The sequence below is a fragment of the Seriola lalandi genome, unplaced genomic scaffold (assembly GCF_002814215.2).
Source record: "Seriola lalandi dorsalis isolate HSWRI2012SDOR001 ecotype SW California unplaced genomic scaffold, Sedor1 jcf7180002055006, whole genome shotgun sequence".
NCBI classification, from domain to species: Eukaryota; Metazoa; Chordata; class Actinopteri; order Carangiformes; family Carangidae; genus Seriola; species Seriola lalandi.
In genome coordinates, this window is record NW_019525549.1 from 1,525,783 (window position 1) to 1,545,284 (window position 19,502).

A 19,502-nucleotide genomic window follows, 5' to 3' on the forward strand; every position below is an offset into this window, starting at 1 on the left:
GTGTATTATAGACTATCCCCTTGGACATATCCCCTTAACTCTGCGCTTATCTAGATATTCCCTACAGGCACTGTATCTGTGAACATGATATAAACGTTAAAACGGACATCATAAGGCATGACTCTCAATACTAACTTTCACAGCACTAATAAACAAGCCCAGACACCTATGCTAATCACTGCAAAGCCTATGTTTAGCCTGAATTTTACCGGCTTGACTTTACAGACAGCTACAACGCCTTTCAAGTGTGATAAAGTTTAGCTGGGTGGCTCTAATCAACGTCACACAGCGACACCAGGCAGAAGAATTGCATACAATCTGTACCCAGCAATACCTGGCTGTGTGGACGAGGCAAAACGTTAGCCACATTAGCTGCAATGCTAACAACACACGCAACAGGCTCTCATGTACATACAGTAAAGCAACATAAAATGGTGAAACTTACAGCTCCAAGGTTTGAAGTTGGGTCTCGGACAGTCGGTGCTGATCCGTGCTTTATAATCCTGCACTGTACTGGCCCTCGTTGAGAAAGCAGTCCGACGTCAAATGGCCTGGTACAACTCCTGAAGTGTCCATCAAAAATAAAATAAAACAAATCCACTGGGTCTTCAGATCCTCAGGCGTAGGGGGTAAAAAAGACTTCTGTGTTGGTTTGTACAGTCAACAACTGAGCAACGAGCGTGCTTCGCTCGTACCTTCGACATAGTTTTACCGGAGCCGTGATGCGAGGGAATAAACGATAGCGGCTGCAAGGCGGATTCAGAGGAACACACACCTAGCTCGGGGAGTGTCACCCACCTGGGGGGAGGTGTTATTTCCCTTCATGACGACATCAAGGGAAAATCTCAAATTGGCCTGTGTGAGCACACATTTTCTGAAAGGTGGAGCAAGCAAAAGACGGAGAGGATGGACTTTTCTCATGTTTGGGGGTTTGTAGACAGGCCGGGGACACATATTACTGATAGAAAACCATGGAAAAGTGCATTTTGCATAATATGTCCCCTTTAATGTTTGTGAATGTTTTATTAGGAACTGATTTTTGTATTATGATGGGTCATCACTCAATGTATCTAAACAATCTATCTAAATTAGGGTTAAGACACATTTCTTCACATGACATGGGAGTGCCCCAGCTAGTCTTTACATTGTTCTAATGGTTTTAATAATGTTGTAGGGTCATGCGGCAGGCTCACAAAGCCAGTGATAAAACACTGAATGAAGTGAATGTAATACAGTATGCGAGTCATGAATTTGTGTTTTGTAAATGTACTTTTACTGAACTTTGTTCCTGTTTTGTGTCTGAAACCAAAATGAAATTTCTCTTGGTTGTAATCAGTGATAAGTGAATGGCTCCTCCGGTCTTATGCTTCAACTTAATGTTGAATAGCTGCTTTTTCTCATGTGCTGGAACAAATAACACTGAAAATGGATCAGTTTACATATAAAATGTTGATTTTGTTTAAAGGTGTAAAATAATTGTCATGTAAAACAAATTTTGGTCATTAATTGTTAATGTTTTTGCCTCATAAAAAGGTACAAAATGCACATAGCACCAACTGTACCTCATAAGGGAGCAATTCTGGAGGTGCCTCGGTGGCTAGAGCACGTACCCCTACAGAAATGTTCTTTTAGAGGTCCAGATAAGAAGCTACAGAAATGTACCAATGTTCAATTTACTGGCTGCACGTCATTATGTCCATGACCTTTTTTGTTAAAATAGAAAACAAAAACATTTGATGACAAAAAAGACAGCTTTACTCTCAGTGATACTCACCTGAAAAAGAAGGTAAATATAAAAAACAAACAATATATATCTCCACAAACACAGTACTGGCACTGTGGAGACGATAAAGGCTTCAGACGCTTCAGTGTGCTTCAGACAAAGTACCTGAACACCTACAAGGAGAGAAATGTGCGTCCTTCTCCTCAATTCACGATGCACACATGGGAGACAGACTTCCTGGACAGATGTTAGGATGCAGCCAGGAGGAGGCGATCTTTGGAACAGATACAGCTTTTGGTTTTAGTTGAGGTTATCTGGTCAATATTTCACATTGAGTCTGATACTGAACTGGTGAAATCTTGGAACTGTGGTAAGTGGACAGAAAATGTGTGTGAAGCATATTAAGCCTGGGCCAATGTTTGATACTATTGAATTATATAATGATTATGAATATTTTCCGTTGTGCACAGTCTGACCCTCATTTCACTGCTGTGCTCACTGTACATTGATCCTCAGTCTGTGACAAATCAGCAGCATCGCTTATACCTTAAACATAAAATACAATAATACAATTATATTATTAAATTCAGTTCATCCATGGTCCTGGATCTGTGAATGGAAAAAAGAGACCAAACCATAGACTGCTCCAGCCAATCAACACATAACAAGCACGGAAGGGAAGGAGAGGTGCAGTTTGATTGGCTGTTGAGTTCAAAATATTTTAAGTAAATGTTATATTTCAGCTGATGTTCAAACCACGGCACATTTCAGAATTTAAACTCAAAAAACATTCTCCAAAATGTACAGACCTCTAATAAAAACAGGCAGTAATTCCACCTCTTTGGACAGAGACCACACTCTCAGTCTCAAAATCTCCCATCTGTTGAACTGCCACTGAACTACACACAACCCAGATTGGTCACCTTAACAAAGACAAAACTTCTATACTGAAAAAACAGAGACAACCTGTTAGGGCTGTGCAATTAATCGAATTTTATGCTCGATTACGATTTTGGCCTCAACGATTATAAAAACAAGATAAACGAGAGAAATCGATTATTGTGGGCGGTTCGGTTTCACAACAAATTTCAGCCTCCCTACAAAAACCATCCAACATTATCCGTTCCGCTCTCGGTACTGAAGGAATTAGGAAAATAGATTTCTTATTTGTTGTTGCAACATGAAAGTTCACTTTCACATTCACTACCTCCGTTTCTGATGAACACATTCGTCTAATGGACATTTTCGCTTTTCCCTACGCAGAAGTTTATCTGCATCTCTCTCTCTGACCCTGTCAGAGCACCGTGGGACACACACACACACACACACACACAGACACACACACACACACACACACACACAAACATGGGTTAATGATGAAACTGCCAATTATCCAGCTCATTGTTCTTTTTCTTCTTAAATTCAATCTTTACTATTTTCTTATTATATTATGACTTTTGCCATAACCGAGCAGCCCTACAACCTGTCCTCCTCCCCGTGGCATCATCTACCACATCAACAAATCTCATTCCACACACATTCGTTTCAAAGGCTCTGGACCATTTATCAACAGCACTACCGTACACCCACAACACTTACCACCATAATGACAACGTTACCAGGACCCTCTCATCCACACTCACTCACTTCGTAGGAACATCATTGTTGTTGTTGTCTTTATTATTATTGAAAATACCATAGCCTCTCTCCTTTTCACTATAATAATAATATACCATAATCATAATATACAGCCCCCCCCCCATGACACTCCAATTTCGATCACTCACTGCATAGAAAACAATTTAATGTGAAAAATATTGCATATGGTGGGGAAATATTGAATATTAATATTCTATATTAATGAATATCGGCCCAAACCAACTTCAAATGCTGGGCTTCAATAGATAACAGAGGGATTCGTAAACGTCAAAGATTTGCATACTTAAATGCTTTTAATGCTTTGTCATTTTAGTTTTATATCATATAGGATATATATGTAGATAGATAGATAGATAGATAGATAGAAAACTGAATATGTGATTTTTGGAGACACTGTGATGAAAGGAGACACAAACAGGACGATATCTCATAGAGGAGTGAGCTGAGAGAAGAAGACAACACCCCTGCCTAGATGAGTGTCGCTCCTTGAAGTGAGGGGAGCAGACATCACCTGTCTGGTAGAGCTCGTGAACGCACCATCTTTAGCCACTGCAATGAAAGCGTGATCACACAACGGTGTGAAACACAGAGTGAGGCCTGTATGGACAAATGAATGGAAACTGTACCGGTCAAAACACAGATACACGCCCAGTGAGTTGGAATCCTGCAGACAGGAAGAACAGACACGTACCGCTCAGTGCAGGTGCGTCTCCCTCCGTCCATCATACCGGCGGGGACATGTTGTTGTTGTTCCTCTCTGAGACACTGGCATCTGTCCTGTCCTTGACACGCGATGGCAAAATGCTCCCGCGCTGCACGGACACGGAGAGAGGAGGCTGGTGTGCGCGGGCGTGTGGCGTCCGCGTCCACGGAAAGAGAGAGACAGAGACAGAGAGATTTCCTTGACGTTGACTTATTCTCCGAGGAAGTCTTGCAGGCGGCTGCAGAATCACGTCTACACCCTCCACACGCTGACTAATGAACAACATCATCTTTCCTTGTTTTGTAGATTTCAAAAAAGCGTTTGACCTCATTTCTGTTCCTGAAATTAAAGGTACATCCAGTCTAAAGGTAGATGTCCATGTGTTGTTTGATTATAGATCAGCTCTAGCTTCTATATTAATACTGTGAAAGTATCAAAGCCTCAGTCCACAGAGAAATGCACACAACCTTCAGAAACTGAGCCTTAAAACCAGCCGTCAGCTGGTGATGTTGTGATGTCACAACAAAGCAGTCACCAAGCCCCACCCATCTACCTACTATCCAACCTTGGAGGATTTGGTTTCTCTGAGCGCTTACCGGAAATCTGATATATTTTTATTGGATCACTCAGAAAACAGTCAGCCAATCAGAAGAGAGGCTCCAAGTCTCCCATCTTCTGATTGGCTGACTGTTTATTTCGATATTGGCAGATCTAAGACTCTTCACTAAACGCTCCTTTCTCTCAAATGTTCTTCATTAATGTGTTTAAAGCAGTGTTAGTGAGCAGGATCGTCTGTCCACCTGAATGGTGTGGATGAAAAACAATGGTGCTGAAAGACAGCAACTCCCATGATCCCACACTACTTCACCAAACCCCATCTTTTGTTATAGTTTTAAAATACAGAAATACTGTAACTGCTGTGATTTCTTTTAAATATTGATAATTACAGTACAATTAACATTTCTACAAGGAATGTTTTCATTGGAACTTAACTCTTGCTTACTTTAATTAATCATTAATTATTACTTATCACTAATATAAACTTTATTAACTTTATGATGTTGATTTTCCATAAAAGAAAATGTTCCCTCCACCAAACCATCATCTCCCTTCTGGTGCTCTGATAGTTTCAACTACCTGGGAAATGTTCATGAAAAACAGAACAGTGTTTCACAACCATATTTGTTTATTACCAGATTATTGCAGGCAGGTTTCTAGCTGTATTGAACAAAACATGGAAATGAAGCAATTACTGTGTTTTAACGTGAGAAATGAAGGGATGAGAGTGATCCTGTCAAGTATCCGTCACTCTACCTCTCGCTCAAAAGCACATACACACACAGTGTGTGGAATGAACTGTACAATAAATAGTCAAACCTGCTTCACATGCCGAGTTACAACAGTGTCATCAAAATGCATATGTACACACACGATACATGTGGGGTGGGGGTGGGGTTGGGGGGGTTCGTCTGTTGGGCCAGACGCACATATAAAACACCAGAAGCACAGATTTAAATAAAGCACCACCTCGAGTAAAAGCATGGTGTCTCACTGCAAAGTGCTCCCAACTCAAGTGCAAAAATAAAGAGTTTACAAGACAGTTTTTCCCTTAAGTCCCCCCGAAGCAACAGTCTCTCTCTCCCTCTCTCTCACACACGCGCACACGCACGCACGCACACACACACACACACACACACACACACACACACACACACACACAAGTCAGCTGCTATAAAAATGTAAATAAATAAATGTAAATGTAAGTTAATCTTTATTCATTTTTATAAATATTCCCCCTGTAGCTAATGTTAATCAGTTAAATAGAATCAAAAACTGTGCTGCAGGTGCACATCACCCGCAGTCACACTGTGCTGGCAGAGGTAAACCACATTCACTCTGTCATTTTCTGTTCCTGCCACCAAGAACCTGGACTGCGGTGCACAACAGCAGTTCTACCAAACGTCCTCCATAAAGCGAGGGACAGTGAATTACCTGTTACCAAAGACATCTGTACTAGTAAAGGATAATCCCTGTTTATTAGCTGTATTAGTTATAACGGACCAATTTTTGTAGCTTTGACCAGCATTTATATCCATGATGGTGACGTTGTTGAGAGAGGACAGAGGTCTGTAAACTGTCATGGATGTTTACAGTGGACAGTCATGCACATTATTCTACTGTCCACCATCTGTTTCTCTTCCAAATCAGACTCATCTGAATGTTGCTCGCGCCACTGGCCAAAACTACAAAAATAAGAGCCAGGTTATAATAAAGTGACAGTAATCTATTACTTGTTCACTCAGTCATGTCAGCCTGCAGGACTGAGGCCGGCACAGTGGAGTGCCGGTTGAGTTGGGTTTGATGTGGTTCAGCAGAGAAAGAGCTTGTCGCTGTTGGTCGGACTAGCTGCTCTGTTTGGGTCAGCACCTTTTCTAGCAGCAGTAATGTGTAGTTGACCCTGACCGTGACCTTTGGCCCCCTTCCGGCCCAGCTGAGTTCATTCCAGCCTCCTCCTTCTTCACTGTCACATTGATTTGTTGCGTTCATTCCTCCAGCCTACCAGGTGGCACTCTAACATGGTTCCCTGTTTTTTAAATTCACATCTCAGAGGCCAGGGGCCGTGTCTGTTCGTCCCCCTCTGAGCAGGTCTAAGTCTGGGCCTCTGGCAGTGAGCGGCCAGGCTCACATGGCACCGAGGGCCCGGCCACTACCAGACCATTTGTGCTGCGACACAGCAGAGCTTTGGTTGCCATGGCGGCTACTGCTGATGACGAAGTGCTGCCACCGGTGATGGTACCGTTGAGGTTGCGGTAGGGTCGCTGCCGTGGTAACGAAGCCCTTCGGCGGGGGGCAGGCACGGCAGCTGAACCACGGAGGCACACTGAGGGGAAACTCAGACCTACCAGACAGCAGCCCGGACAGGAAATGACCTCATCCTGCTCAGCAGGGCCGCCAGGGTCGGAGGACAGGACCTGGGCTCCATTGTAACCATTAGCCTGCCCTCCCCCACCCCATTGCACCTGCTGGCCAATCACGAGGGCTGAACCATTGTTGTTGTCCAGCCGTGGCAGAGGAGGCGAGGAGCGCGGTCCGTTGCAGATGGGAAGTCGCCAGCCATTGGTTCGTACAGAGGAGCAGGAGGAGGAGGAGGAGGTGAGCAGGGGTCTTCCTGGTGTGCAGTCCAGGATTCCTTCTGCCGGCTCTGGAGACTTGGTGCAGTCCATGGGTTCTGTCAGACTCACACTCTCCTCGTCCTCGTCCTCCTCTTCCAGCTGCTCCAGAGAGACCATCTCCAGCTCCACAGGAAGACCTGAATCCTCCCCCAGTCCCGCCTCCTCCCGTAACAGCTCTCTCCTCTCAGTTACCTCCACCTGCAGCCTCTCATCCACCCTCTCTGACAACTCTGTCTTCTCGCACCTGTCCTCCACATCCTCTGCCACTCTGATGTCCTTGTCCTCCTCCTTCCCCTCCGTGTCTCTTGGCGAGGCTACAGTCCGGCTGAGCTCTGGGGTGCAAGGGAGCGACTGGCACCTCCTCTGCGGCGGTCGCATCCCCGGCGTCCCTCTGAGAAGATGAGGGGAGGCGCACAGGTCGCGAAGCGCTGGGAGTGTGAAGGTCAGGGAGATGACGGACTTGCTGGGCGTGTCTAAGAGTTTACACCGTCCCCCGTTCAGGTCCTGTCTGAGAGAGAAGGGGTTGACCCTTGCAGGGGTACCCAGGAGAGGGGGCGTCAGGGTCGCCGGGGGTAACATGTCTGACTGGCTCCTCGCCAATCCTTGCCGTTGCTGGCTGCGGTCAGCGGGGTGGCATGGAGAGCTGCGGCGCCGGTAGGGGCTGACGTCCACTGCCACCGGCTCTGAGGAGGAGGGAGGAGAGAAGAGGGAGGAGGAGGAGAGAGGTGGAGGTGAGAAAGTGACAGAAAATATAAATGACACATGCTGCTACCAGGGTTGAAAGTTTTCACATGATTTTAAAATTAAACAATGTGCTGTTAAAATAAAACGGGTCCACCAGAGATTCTGAAAGTCAGAGTTGTTTGCACAGCAGGTGGAAACACAGCAAAAGAGATGCGTTTTAATACGTAGTAATGTGGAAGTAGTCTCAGTAAACTGCAGCTCTAACTGGTGCATCAGCTCCTCAGCATCACATTCACCCTATAACATTTTCTTTTCTTCTTTTCTAAAAGTTTGTTTACTATGACGCAGAAGTTCTAGTTCAACACAGAGGGATGGTGCGTTTACGTACATCATAGATAGATAGATAGATAGATAGATAGATAGATAGATGCTCGCTGGTTCTTCACAAGTGCCTCCAGTTCATCACACTTGTTAGCCAGGGAGTTGACATTTCCCATGAGGATCAAAGGTAGAAAAGGCATATACCTCCATCTCCTAGCCTTTAGCTTAGCCCCAGCTCTGCATCCATGGTACAGCTTCTACAGCTCAGCCGGTATAGGATGTTTAACTCCATATCTGGTAAACTTTAAAGCCAGGAGTTCTTCCTTTGTCTACATTATTTTCTCCATCGTCAGACGAAACGTTGATGTAGAATAAAAAACATCAATCAACAAAAAATATACTAATATATACAAATCTATTGCAAAAAACTACGCACTACGCGGACTTGCTGCAACATGTTGTCAGCGCATCATTTGATCATATGGATAATACTGAAGTCAAGAACAACTAATGACATGTTTTATGACACTCATGCTGTAAAATCACAAGTACTTTAAAAGAACATTTTTAAAAAGCTGTTCATTTCATCCTTTGACCCACCGAGTGCGATGGGCTTCTCACTCTCCTCCTCAATCTCCATGCGCTCCAGTGTGAAGACAATGTCGGCGAACTTGGGGCGCCTTTCTGCACTCATCTGAAAAACATCCACATACCATGTGATGATGATGGTGTTGACTGAGTATCTCGTTAATAAAAGTGTCATTCATTTAGAGACCTTAGTAGTTTGTGTTTTGACTGAGCTGAGACAATGTGTGTACTCACGTTACAGCAGGTGACCGCGAGGCTAAAGAACGCAGGTGGACAGTCCCCAACCATGTTCTCAAATGCATCCACATCCAGACCAAAGTCCTACACACACACACACACACACACACACAGTGTTTCAGTGACTCAGTGTAAAACCTTGACTCCTTCATGTGTCCTGCTGTTACAAATCTGAAAACTAAACAGTGTGCAGATAAAGCTTGTATAAAACAGCATAATTATCATTACAATTACAACTTGCACAAATTACCACACACACACACACACACACACACACACACACACACACACACACACACACACACACACACACACACACCACTGCAGACTCCTACCTCTGTCCTGGGTAAGAAGTCAGGATCAGCTTCAATCCGGGCGATGATTTCACACAGGATGATGCCGAACGCAAACACATCCACCTGAGCAGAAGAGAGAATGACTGTCAGCTCTGACCCTGCAGGAATTCACACAGTACTGAACTGCTACCAGTGCCAACAGTTGTAGGTTAAAGCTGCTGGTATTTGTATTTTTACTGGTCTCAACCAGAAATCTTTTGATTGTCTCCAGACTGTACCAGACTTTTAACCAGAGCCAAGAGACGTGACCACAGGAATAAGAGACACTTAAAAAGCTGTAATTGTAATTATTATATCTAGTTTCATAAACGCTGTCTTTTTTTAAAGTTATTATTTGGGCAGTTTATGCCTTCTATTGGATAGAGACAGTGAGAGAGTGACAGCAAAGTTGGGGAGAGAGAGAGGGGATGACACGCAGCAAAGAACCCAGACTGGACTCACACCCACGATAAGGACTGAGCCCAAGTGGCACACGCTCCACCAGGTGAGCCACTGGGGCGCCCCAGAAAATGTCTCTTAAAACCAGAGTGAACACAGTGAAAGTTTTGCAGTTTTTAAAATATTTATATATTTATATATATTATTCAATATTTATATATTGCATTCCTTTTGTCCCCGTCAGGATCCTGTAGGAACCGTGACTCAGTCTATCCAGTGATCTGATTGGTCAGTAGCTTGGCTGTTGACCTGCTCCGAAGAAGGCTTGCTGTACAGCCTAGGTTACCATGGTGATCTACCCGGGTTACCAAAACCTGAGTTAAGAACCAAACTGACCTGACTATCCTCTAATCTGGCCCTGTTTACGACTTATGACACAGAATAAAAGACAAGAGTTATAAATCGTAACAGCAGAATCTAGTCACACAGTGTTGCTTTAACACTGCAGCACAGTGCAGTATTAAAGGTAAAGCAGGTTTACCTTCTCATCGTACAGCTCTCCCCTCAGGACTTCAGGAGCCATCCAGTAAGGGGAGCCCACGATAGCCAGAGGCTGCTTCTCCACACCGTCACTGCAAAGACACCGAGATGATGTGTGAAGCAAAGATCCAGCAGAGGCAGCTTTTACTGTTTCACTCTGTTCACACGGATCATTTTAGATGCACAGGGAACAAAATAACAGCAGTGAGAATAATTAGTTAATTATAATTATATATTATATATATATATATATATATATATAATATATATTTATAAATGTTTGAATCTGCTCTTGGAATAAATTATTGAAATATAAGGTACAAAAACAGAATGAGATGACTCTGACACATCAACTTTGTCTCTTAATATCTGAATTACACCTGATCACCTGTTGGAAGACGACTAACATCTACTCATCTGTCACACAGTCTCTACTAACTGGGTCACATCAGAGTGACATCAGACTTTCTCTCTGAATACAGTTATTTCATGAAGACGACAACAGCAGAGGAGGAGAAATCAGGATTCTGGGTTTCACCATACTGACCTGTAATCAGGGATCTTCTCTGCCAGGCCGAAGTCTCCCACCACTGCAGTGAACATGCCATTGTCACAGCGGACCAGACAGTTCTGCACAGAGGAACAGGCAGGAGTAAAAAGTAAAAATATTGTCTTCTCCACATGTTGCCTGTTCCACATGCAGCAGAGGAAATGTCTGCATGGAGCTTTTAGGCCAAAATTAGACATAGCTCAAATCTAAAAATACTGCATTGCTGATCATTATTATGATGTCACAGTGAAGTTGACCTTTGACCTTTTGGTTATAAAATGTCAGCACTTCATCATTTTTATGCCTCTGTGCCAGCGACAGCCAGAGACGGAGGCATATAGTTTTCCGGCTGTCCGTCCATTCTTGTGGACGTGATATCTTAGTAACATCTTGAGGGAACTTCTTTAAATTTGGCAAAAAACATTCACTTGGACTCAAAGATGAAGTGATTAGATTTTGATGGTCAAAGGTCAAGGTCACTGTGACCTCACAAAACTCATTTTTGGCCGTAACTCACAAAAATGAATTCACTAATTATGACACAGTTTAACTCAAATGTCTATAAGGATAAAATGAAGTAACATTACATATCCAAAGAGTCAAAGGTCAACTTCACTGTGACATCATAAAGTTCTGCAAAAACACTTCTGGACATTATTCAGTTCTGTAGGAAGGGGAGATTGTAACAATATTTCGTGCAACTTTGCTGGTTGGTGGAGAGATACAACTGCAAAGAGATGATCCTGTCCTTATAGACATTTGTGTTAAATTGTGTCATAATTAGTGTATGAATTTGTGAGTTATGGCCAAAAACGTGGTCACAGTGACCTTAACCTTTGCCCACCTAATTTGAATCAGTTCATTCTTGAGTCCAAGTGAATGTTTCTGCCAAATTTAAAGGAGTTTCCTCAAGGTGTTACTGTTACCTTCTGTCCACGAGGATGTGACGGACGCACGGACGAACAACCTGTCTGCGGCCCTGACTGTCACTGGGCCGGGGGCATAACAATGTAATGGGCTGTGTTGGTGGACTTCAGGTACTGCTGAGACATGAAATAGACTGCAGGAAGTCCAGGTGGAGAAACTGATGCATGGCTCTGAACAATCCTCTCAGATACTGCACAGCCGTTTACAGCAGTTTATAACGGTAGTCCACCAGGAACACCTGTATGCATGGATTTGATTGGCCACTGCCGGGCCTGACTGGATGACTTAGGTCAGTGTTGAATCTGGTTTAACTTTTATCTGTAAACCATCATTGACGATGATGTCTCATTGATCATTATCAAACATCAGGAGGATGATCAATGATTCATGTATAGTGACAGATGTCACAAAGTGTTTCACAGCTGAGATAAAATTCATTAACATGGAAATAATGTCACAAATGTAGACGTACAGTTCATCTCTCATAAGCAGATATTTAAAATTAAACTTATAATGTGCTTCTGTGTAGATTTCAAAAATAATAACACAAACAGGTGGTACGTTACATCTCTCACCTTCCATATAATCTGCAGCTGGATCCAGAACACTGTGTGTACACCTAGACTGAGGTCCATGTGAGGTGCACACACTCGTCTTTTGAGAAATGGCATCTGCATTATTTATACATCTGGCCCATGCAGTTGCTGAGGTTTGACACTAGGGACTTTAAGCAGCAACAGTTGAAGTGACGGCTACAGCGCCCATATACATTCCAATGCATTGCCATAGTAATGGAAATCAAAGATCGCTAAGCAACATTTAACTCTGACAATGACTACTTTACTACTTCAGGAAACAGAGGTCGCTCTGAACATTGCTATAATCTGTCTGTCTCTGTCTGAGAGCTCTTAATATTTGCATTACAGACAATTTAATATCAGATAAGGAGTTTGTTACTTCTTTGTTACTTTTTCATCAATACACAGCACAGTGAGGTTGTGAGCTGGAGAGGTTAACAACAGTTTGTACTAAAATGTCTATGAATAAACTGGAAAAGGAAGTGTCAACATAGAATCTACATCATCACATCACGCCGTAGCCGTCCCCTCGACCGTTGCTGCTTAAAGTCCCTAATAACAGCACTGGTACTGTATATACAGCATATGATTGCCTGATTGTCCCTAGATCTTTCAGTATCGAGGGAAATGTCATTCATTTACTTTGTGCCACCTCTTTCTTTTCACACATCTCCACACAACAGCCGGAGATACAGGAAACTGTTCCTTTCACTTTACTGTAGAACCTGGTGGATCTTCTGTGAAGTTGCCTCAACATAAACTCATGACAATGTTTTAACAGTTTTAGTTAACGATCAACATTTGACAGCCCTTGCTGTATCAGTAATACAAATGTCCCAGTGTCCTCCTGTACTGCTGTACCTTGGAGGTGAGGTCTCTGTGGAATATGCCCTTGCTGTGCAGGTACTGCAGCCCCCGGGCAATGTCCAGGGACAGACGGATCCTGACGTCCCACGACAGGTGCAGATCACTGTCCAGAAGCTGCTCCAGGTTACCCCCATTTATATACTACAGACACAAACACAAACACAGACACAGAAATCATTGTGCTGTTGTTGAAAACATCATTCAAACATTCCCACTGTAGTTGTAAAAAGTAGTGAACCTCTCGACTAATGACATAAAAGAAGCTAACTGGAGTAATCAGACCTGGAGTCAGTCAGAAACCAGACTGGAGGTTGTGGGTTAGAGACACAGACATTTAGAGAAACATCAGCCGATGTGAACCAGGCTGCACAACAAAGATCTCAGAGACTGATGAGAGAGCGTCTCACGCATCGCAGCTTTGTGGCGAGATCTTGAGATTCAGTCTCTTGCTTAGTTTTCACGCATGCCATAAAAACAGACAGAGAAAAGATCTGGTGATGTCATAGTGACATCATAGCAGCAACATTACATAAAACTGACTCCTTCCACTATAGTTTCTATGGCCTGGCTGAATCTGAGAATGATACAGACATAAAAAAATATGAATATATTTTTTAACCATTTTAGTGGCTGCATGTGGAGACAGTGACATTTTAGTGATATTTTCTGTCAAAAATAAATCAGAAATGAATTAATAATGAGGAGAAATCCAACATTCAGTAACATGTAAATTCTATGAGGAGAGACAGAGCTGCAGCAGCAGAGACACTGCAGATACACAGCCGATGTGAACACACACACATGCTTCTCCACAGCAGCTCAGCGATGTCAGCTGCCACGCACACGCAATGCAGACAGTGTGTTCCCTCAGAGTCACAGCTGAAGGCTTAAAGGAATCATTAGGGTTGGTTCACATCTCTGTTCATGAGTCCACCACACACACATCATGGAGCAGGGAGTCCTGTTGCCCTGGACACCACAGAGGAAGCTGCTGCATCCCTGAGCTGAAGTTTGACTCTCCACACCACTACAGGAAACTGTTTGATGGACTGATGAGACTCGACATCAGCTCTGTGTGTTGTGTAAACAGGTTTCTGCAGACCAACATGAAAAGAAAACCTCCTCCCACAGGTGGAGCAGGGTGGAGGGAGCTGGGTGTCTCTCCACCAGCTGAAGCTCAGGAAAAGCTGCTAATGAAGCGAGACAATCCCCCTAAACATCAAGGAAAATACACTTTCTGTTGCTGTGGACTGAGCTCAGAGAGAGAACCTGTCAGACTGAAGTAGTTCTATAAGATCCAACCTCCTCCTGAAAATTGAGTGGCTCTGATCACCAGGTACTGAAGGAGCTGGTTCCAGAGGAAGTTCAACCAGTTATTAAACCCAAGGGTTAACTGTTTGTGTGATATCAGCTTAGACACACTGTGTTTGCATACGGCTGTGACTTAGATGAAGATCAGGTCATTCTACAAAGTTCAGACACCTTTTTTGCCACTTTACTATTTTGCCATGTGCTGTTTCAGTTATTTTATCTGTCACTTGTCTATCACAGACAGACACACAAACAATGTATGTATAAACAAAGCAATGAGAGTGACAGAGGTAGAGATATAACACTTAATATATTTCAAGAAGCTGAGGAAACATGGAGTATAACATGGAGAACATTTTACCTCAGTCAGAGCGTGGAGTTGACCTTCATGCACACAAACCCCAAGGAACCTGAGAAGTGAAGAAAATAAAAATTGTAGATCATATATTACATTTTAGAAACAATAGTTTTTCCACATCTCATTATCACACCTGACATTCCCCACATGCCGTTATTGAAACTATCCTAGCCTGAACTGAGTGATTTAATACTTTTGTTATATTAGGTCTAGAAAAGCGTAATATAATTTTCAGGTTGCTAGCTTACACAATATAAGCTAGTGATGTTGAGCTAATCCATTCTTGGTGCATAATAACATGGAATGTGTTTGTATGATAAATTGACGTTAGCAAGCTAGCTAGCTTCACCAATCACTTTTTGTCTAGCTTTCACTGAGAGGCTCAGCAATGTTAGCAAAGCTAAAGCTGCTGTGTGATAAAGCGATTAGTGAACTAGACTAAATATTATGAAAAAGATGTGTTGCCACTCTTCATTACAGATGTGATCGTTTCCATCAGAACTCATCAGATTTTGTTAAATCTGCGTGCTAATGTTTTAGCATAATGGAACAAACTTTTATATTGAATAGATCGGCTCAGGCAGTGTGATGAGACAACAATAATCCACTTATAAGCAGATGATAAGACTGGAAATCTACAAATTAACAGGTTATAAAGAACAGATGTTTTGGTATCATCTTAGAAAATAGTCTTTGTATAGCACCTCTGACATAAAGACAAAATAACCTGACCCATTATAACTAAACCTACTTGCTAAAATAAAGGCATCACATATGTTGGAAGTGTTTCCAGATAAACATAAGTACCGACCTGAGTATATTGGGGTGGCAGAGCCTGTTCATGAGCTGAACTTCTCGTAGCATGTTAGCTTTGTTGCTAGCCAGCGTGTTCATTTTCAGTGCCATCACCTGCCCTGTGATTCGATGCTGCACCTGGAAAGAGACAACAGAGAAGGTTCACAGTGAGATGCAGCTTTTCATCTGAACAACAGTCCAGATGAAAAGCTGCATAAACACAGGACTACACGCAGCAAAGGTCAAAGGTCAAAACACGTTCAGACTATTCAGGTCCTGTGGTCATTCCAGTTTCATAATAATAATTTTCTTATTTTAGGGTGGGGGTGTTGCGTGCGCCCTGGTTGTTTGTTGTCCTGTCCTCTCTCGCTGCTACTCTTGCCTCCCAGTTCCCTCGGCCTCGTGCACAGCTGGGTGCAATCAGCACTCGGGGACAGAGGGAGGGGATAAGAGGGGCGGCGTACAGAGACAAAGGAGGAGACACACGGTTCTTTTGTCCTCTCTTCTCTCTCCAAGCAGGGTTCGTTCCTCCACGCACAGTTAGGTGCGGTGGGGTTTTGTTACTTTAGTTTATGTTATTACGGGCTGGAGATTACCGGTAGTCATGTTATTCATCGTTTGTTTTAGGTTAAGTTGGGTTTAGGTAGTTTAGCGCTGGGAGCGACGGCCCATTGCGTGGTTGGCCCAGCGTTTACCTGTCTTTTGTTTATTTTGGCCGGGGTCTCCAGTCCTTTTTGTTTCCTTTGGTTTAGGTTGATAAACTTTGAATATTTTGGGGATATTTCAATAAAGCTTGGGTGAAATGTTATTCTTGTCTGGTGTCCTTTTTACATTTGTTGCAGCCTCCTGCACCTTTTGAGCTTTATTTTTGGAGGCCGTAACACTTCCATATGATAATGTAAATAGAAAAAAAAACAAGTGGTTATTTCATTTTCATTTTAAAATACAAAACGTAAAAATGATTTGTTGTTATGTTTTCACACACAACCATCTCTAGGGTTTACAGAGAACGGTCTGAAAAAGAGAAAATATCCAGTTAGCGGCAGTTCTCTGGGCAGAAATGCCTTGTTGATGCCAGAGTTCAGAGGAGAATGGCCAGATTGGTTTGAGCTGATAGACAGATGGGCTACAGCAGCAGAAGACCACACTGGGTGCCACTCCTGTCGGCTAAGAACATGAAACCGAGGCTACAATTTGCATGGGCTCACCAAAATTGGACAATAGAAGATTGGAAAAAAACATTGTCTGGTCTGATGAGTCTCAATTTCTGCTGCGGCATTCGGATGGTCGGGTCAGAATTTGGAATAAACAACATGAAAGCATGGATCCATCCTGCCTTGTATCAAAGGTTCAGGCTGGTGGTGGTGGTGTAATGGTGTGGGGGATATTTTCTTAGCACACTTTGGGCCCCTTAGTACCAACTGAGCATTGTTTAAACGCCACGGCCTACCTGAGTATTGCGGCTGACCATGTCCATCCCTTTAGGACCACAGTGAACCCATCTTCTGATGGCTACATTCAGCAGGATAACGTGCCATGTCACAAAGCTCAAATTATCTCAAACAGATTTCTTAAACATGACAATGGGTTCACTGTACTCAAATGGCCTCCACAGTCACCAGATCTCAATCCAATAGAGCACCTTTGGGATGTGGTGGAATGGGAGATTCGCATCATGGATGTGCAGCTGACAAATCTGCAGCAGCTGTGTGATGCTATCATGTCAATATGGACCAAAAACCCTGAGGAATGTTTCCAGAACCTTGTTGAATCTATGCCACAAAGAATTAAGGCAGTTCTGAAGGCAAAAGGGGGTCCAACCCAGCACTAGCAAGGTGTACCAATAAAGAGGCATCACCTCCTTAAAATATATATATATATAAAATTATACAACTGTTAGTTCCTACCAAGTAATTTGATTGGACAAGAGGCACTTTTACTTACATGTATAACTCCAGGTCACTATCACAGATCACTACAGGTGTTCTATTAACTGTTAATTAGCGTTACATTAACAGCCATTATCTATTTTAGATTGTAACGAGCAAAAATGAAAATATTTCCAGAAATAATATTTGAATTTGAGTTAAATGATGTTATGTTTATCAAAACAGGATGAAGGGAAGAAGCCTGGATACTTCAACGCACACCTGAGGTAACGTTCTAGACAAAGTAGCAAGCTAGTGTGCACTGTGCAGGTCAGGATAATGTTCATGTGTTGCTTAGCAACAGTCCAGTCCAGTTGTGGAACTATTTGTGTTGGCGTAGGAAAATAAATGATGAAATAAAAAACATCACAATCTGTTGTTACTTATTCAACTAATATGGTGCTATAAAAGAAATATCACATGAGAGGGAGTGATGTACTGAATATCAACACGGCTGTGATTTGGTCATAGGTACGAGGCTGCTAATTATATACACACACACTTTGCCCACTACTGGTGTTCAGTGTATTTACATCAAAACAATTTTAATAGTTTATATTTAGAATTTTGTTAGAACCTTAAGTTTGGACAACGCCACCGCTAAAGTCATTAATGTCAACGGGCTACTAATGATTTTCACTTGCACACTGTGTGAGCACAGCGACACCCAATGTTATCTTGGAATTGTTTTAATCGACTCATGCATCAAATCCTCCCGGACCCTTTCCTCATTCTTCAAAGGACTATCTATACTATCTATGTAAAATGTAAAGTTAGAGTAGCATAGCTCCATTAGGGAACAGGGATGTGCATAACCAGCAACCAGCAAGCCGCCGAAAAGTGACGGTGAAGCGGTGAATGGAGCGGAGCAGAGGAAAGGGTAAGTAGTAAGTTGTCACTAAGGCAATAAATGTACAGTAAAGCCTGCAGTGTGTCAGTTAATAAAAGCTGCACCTTCTCAAGACCAAGAAAAGTTATATGTTGTTTCCCCAACTGCTGGAGAAGTGAAGGGGTTAGCCCTAGCAAACATCTCCCTAGGTAAGGCTAATGCTAACAGCAGTTTTTTTGGCTGCTATGTAACGTTAGCTACATTCTTAGGAAGTCATGTTAATTAGCTTCTTGTCATTACTACCTGCATGTGCAGTGTTAAGATCCTCGTTTAGTAATTAGTGGCTCCAAGAGTAAGGCAAGCTACTGGGTTTAGCTGCTCTGATATTACATCTTCACTTACTCTCCAGTAAGTGAACGCCAGGTACAAGCTTAGACTAAACTCTAATCTGTCCTGTACACATACATCTTGATAGTTAAATTATATTTCAGTTTCCTGATGACTCTATTAAACTGGTTGGTTGAGAAGAGAAAGGAGGATGTTGAACATAGGGGAGCTGAGGTTAGGAAAGCTACTTAGGGGTGCTAACTAGTCACATTTTAAGCTAATGAGAAGTTTCTTTGGGCTTTTAATCTACAAATGAATTTCAAACTCGATACCGATACCCAGGAAAATACTCGGTACTCGATACCATTTTCGATACCATGGCGAGAAAAAATGACAAAAAATTAAGATGCATAAAAATGTGTTAAATAAAGATTAGAACAATACAAACAATAACATCAATGACAAAACTACTTTTAGGTTGTCTGAGGTAGTACAGGTAAGCAAAATAATAACGCAAAATAATTCCAAACGGAACTTTTTTTTTTCTTTTTCAACTGAAACAGGTTGCGAAGGCCCTTCAGCAGCAGCACCTGCCACGTTAATGTAATTTTATGCTAACGACACCAGCTCAGTGTTGTAAACGTCAACTAGCGTTGATGTGTTCAGCTGC

General features: G+C 42.7%; 2 protein-coding genes across 2 annotated transcripts in view; both read right to left on the reverse strand.

Moving 5' to 3' along the window:
- The window catches only part of adisspa (adipose secreted signaling protein a), an 18,452-nt gene extending 13,983 nt beyond the window's left edge, over positions 1–4,469 (reverse strand). The window contains exon 1 of the mRNA XM_023397245.2: positions 4,074–4,469. The gene's annotated coding sequence lies outside the window, so the exon portion shown is untranslated. The remainder of the gene's footprint in view (positions 1–4,073) is intronic.
- Positions 4,470–5,253: 784 nt separating this feature from the next.
- Positions 5,254–19,502, reverse strand: part of LOC111647602 (dual specificity testis-specific protein kinase 2-like) — a 23,055-nt gene continuing 8,806 nt past the window's right edge. Inside the window, exons 3-11 of the mRNA XM_023397227.2 lie at positions 15,765–15,886; positions 14,957–15,005; positions 13,279–13,425; positions 10,910–10,992; positions 10,364–10,454; positions 9,424–9,507; positions 9,086–9,172; positions 8,864–8,957; positions 5,254–7,941 (exon numbers count right to left, since the gene is read on the reverse strand). Coding sequence (XP_023252995.1) covers positions 6,734–7,941; positions 8,864–8,957; positions 9,086–9,172; positions 9,424–9,507; positions 10,364–10,454; positions 10,910–10,992; positions 13,279–13,425; positions 14,957–15,005; positions 15,765–15,886 — 1,965 coding nt within the window. The 3' untranslated portion in view covers positions 5,254–6,733. The remainder of the gene's footprint in view (positions 7,942–8,863; positions 8,958–9,085; positions 9,173–9,423; positions 9,508–10,363; positions 10,455–10,909; positions 10,993–13,278; positions 13,426–14,956; positions 15,006–15,764; positions 15,887–19,502) is intronic.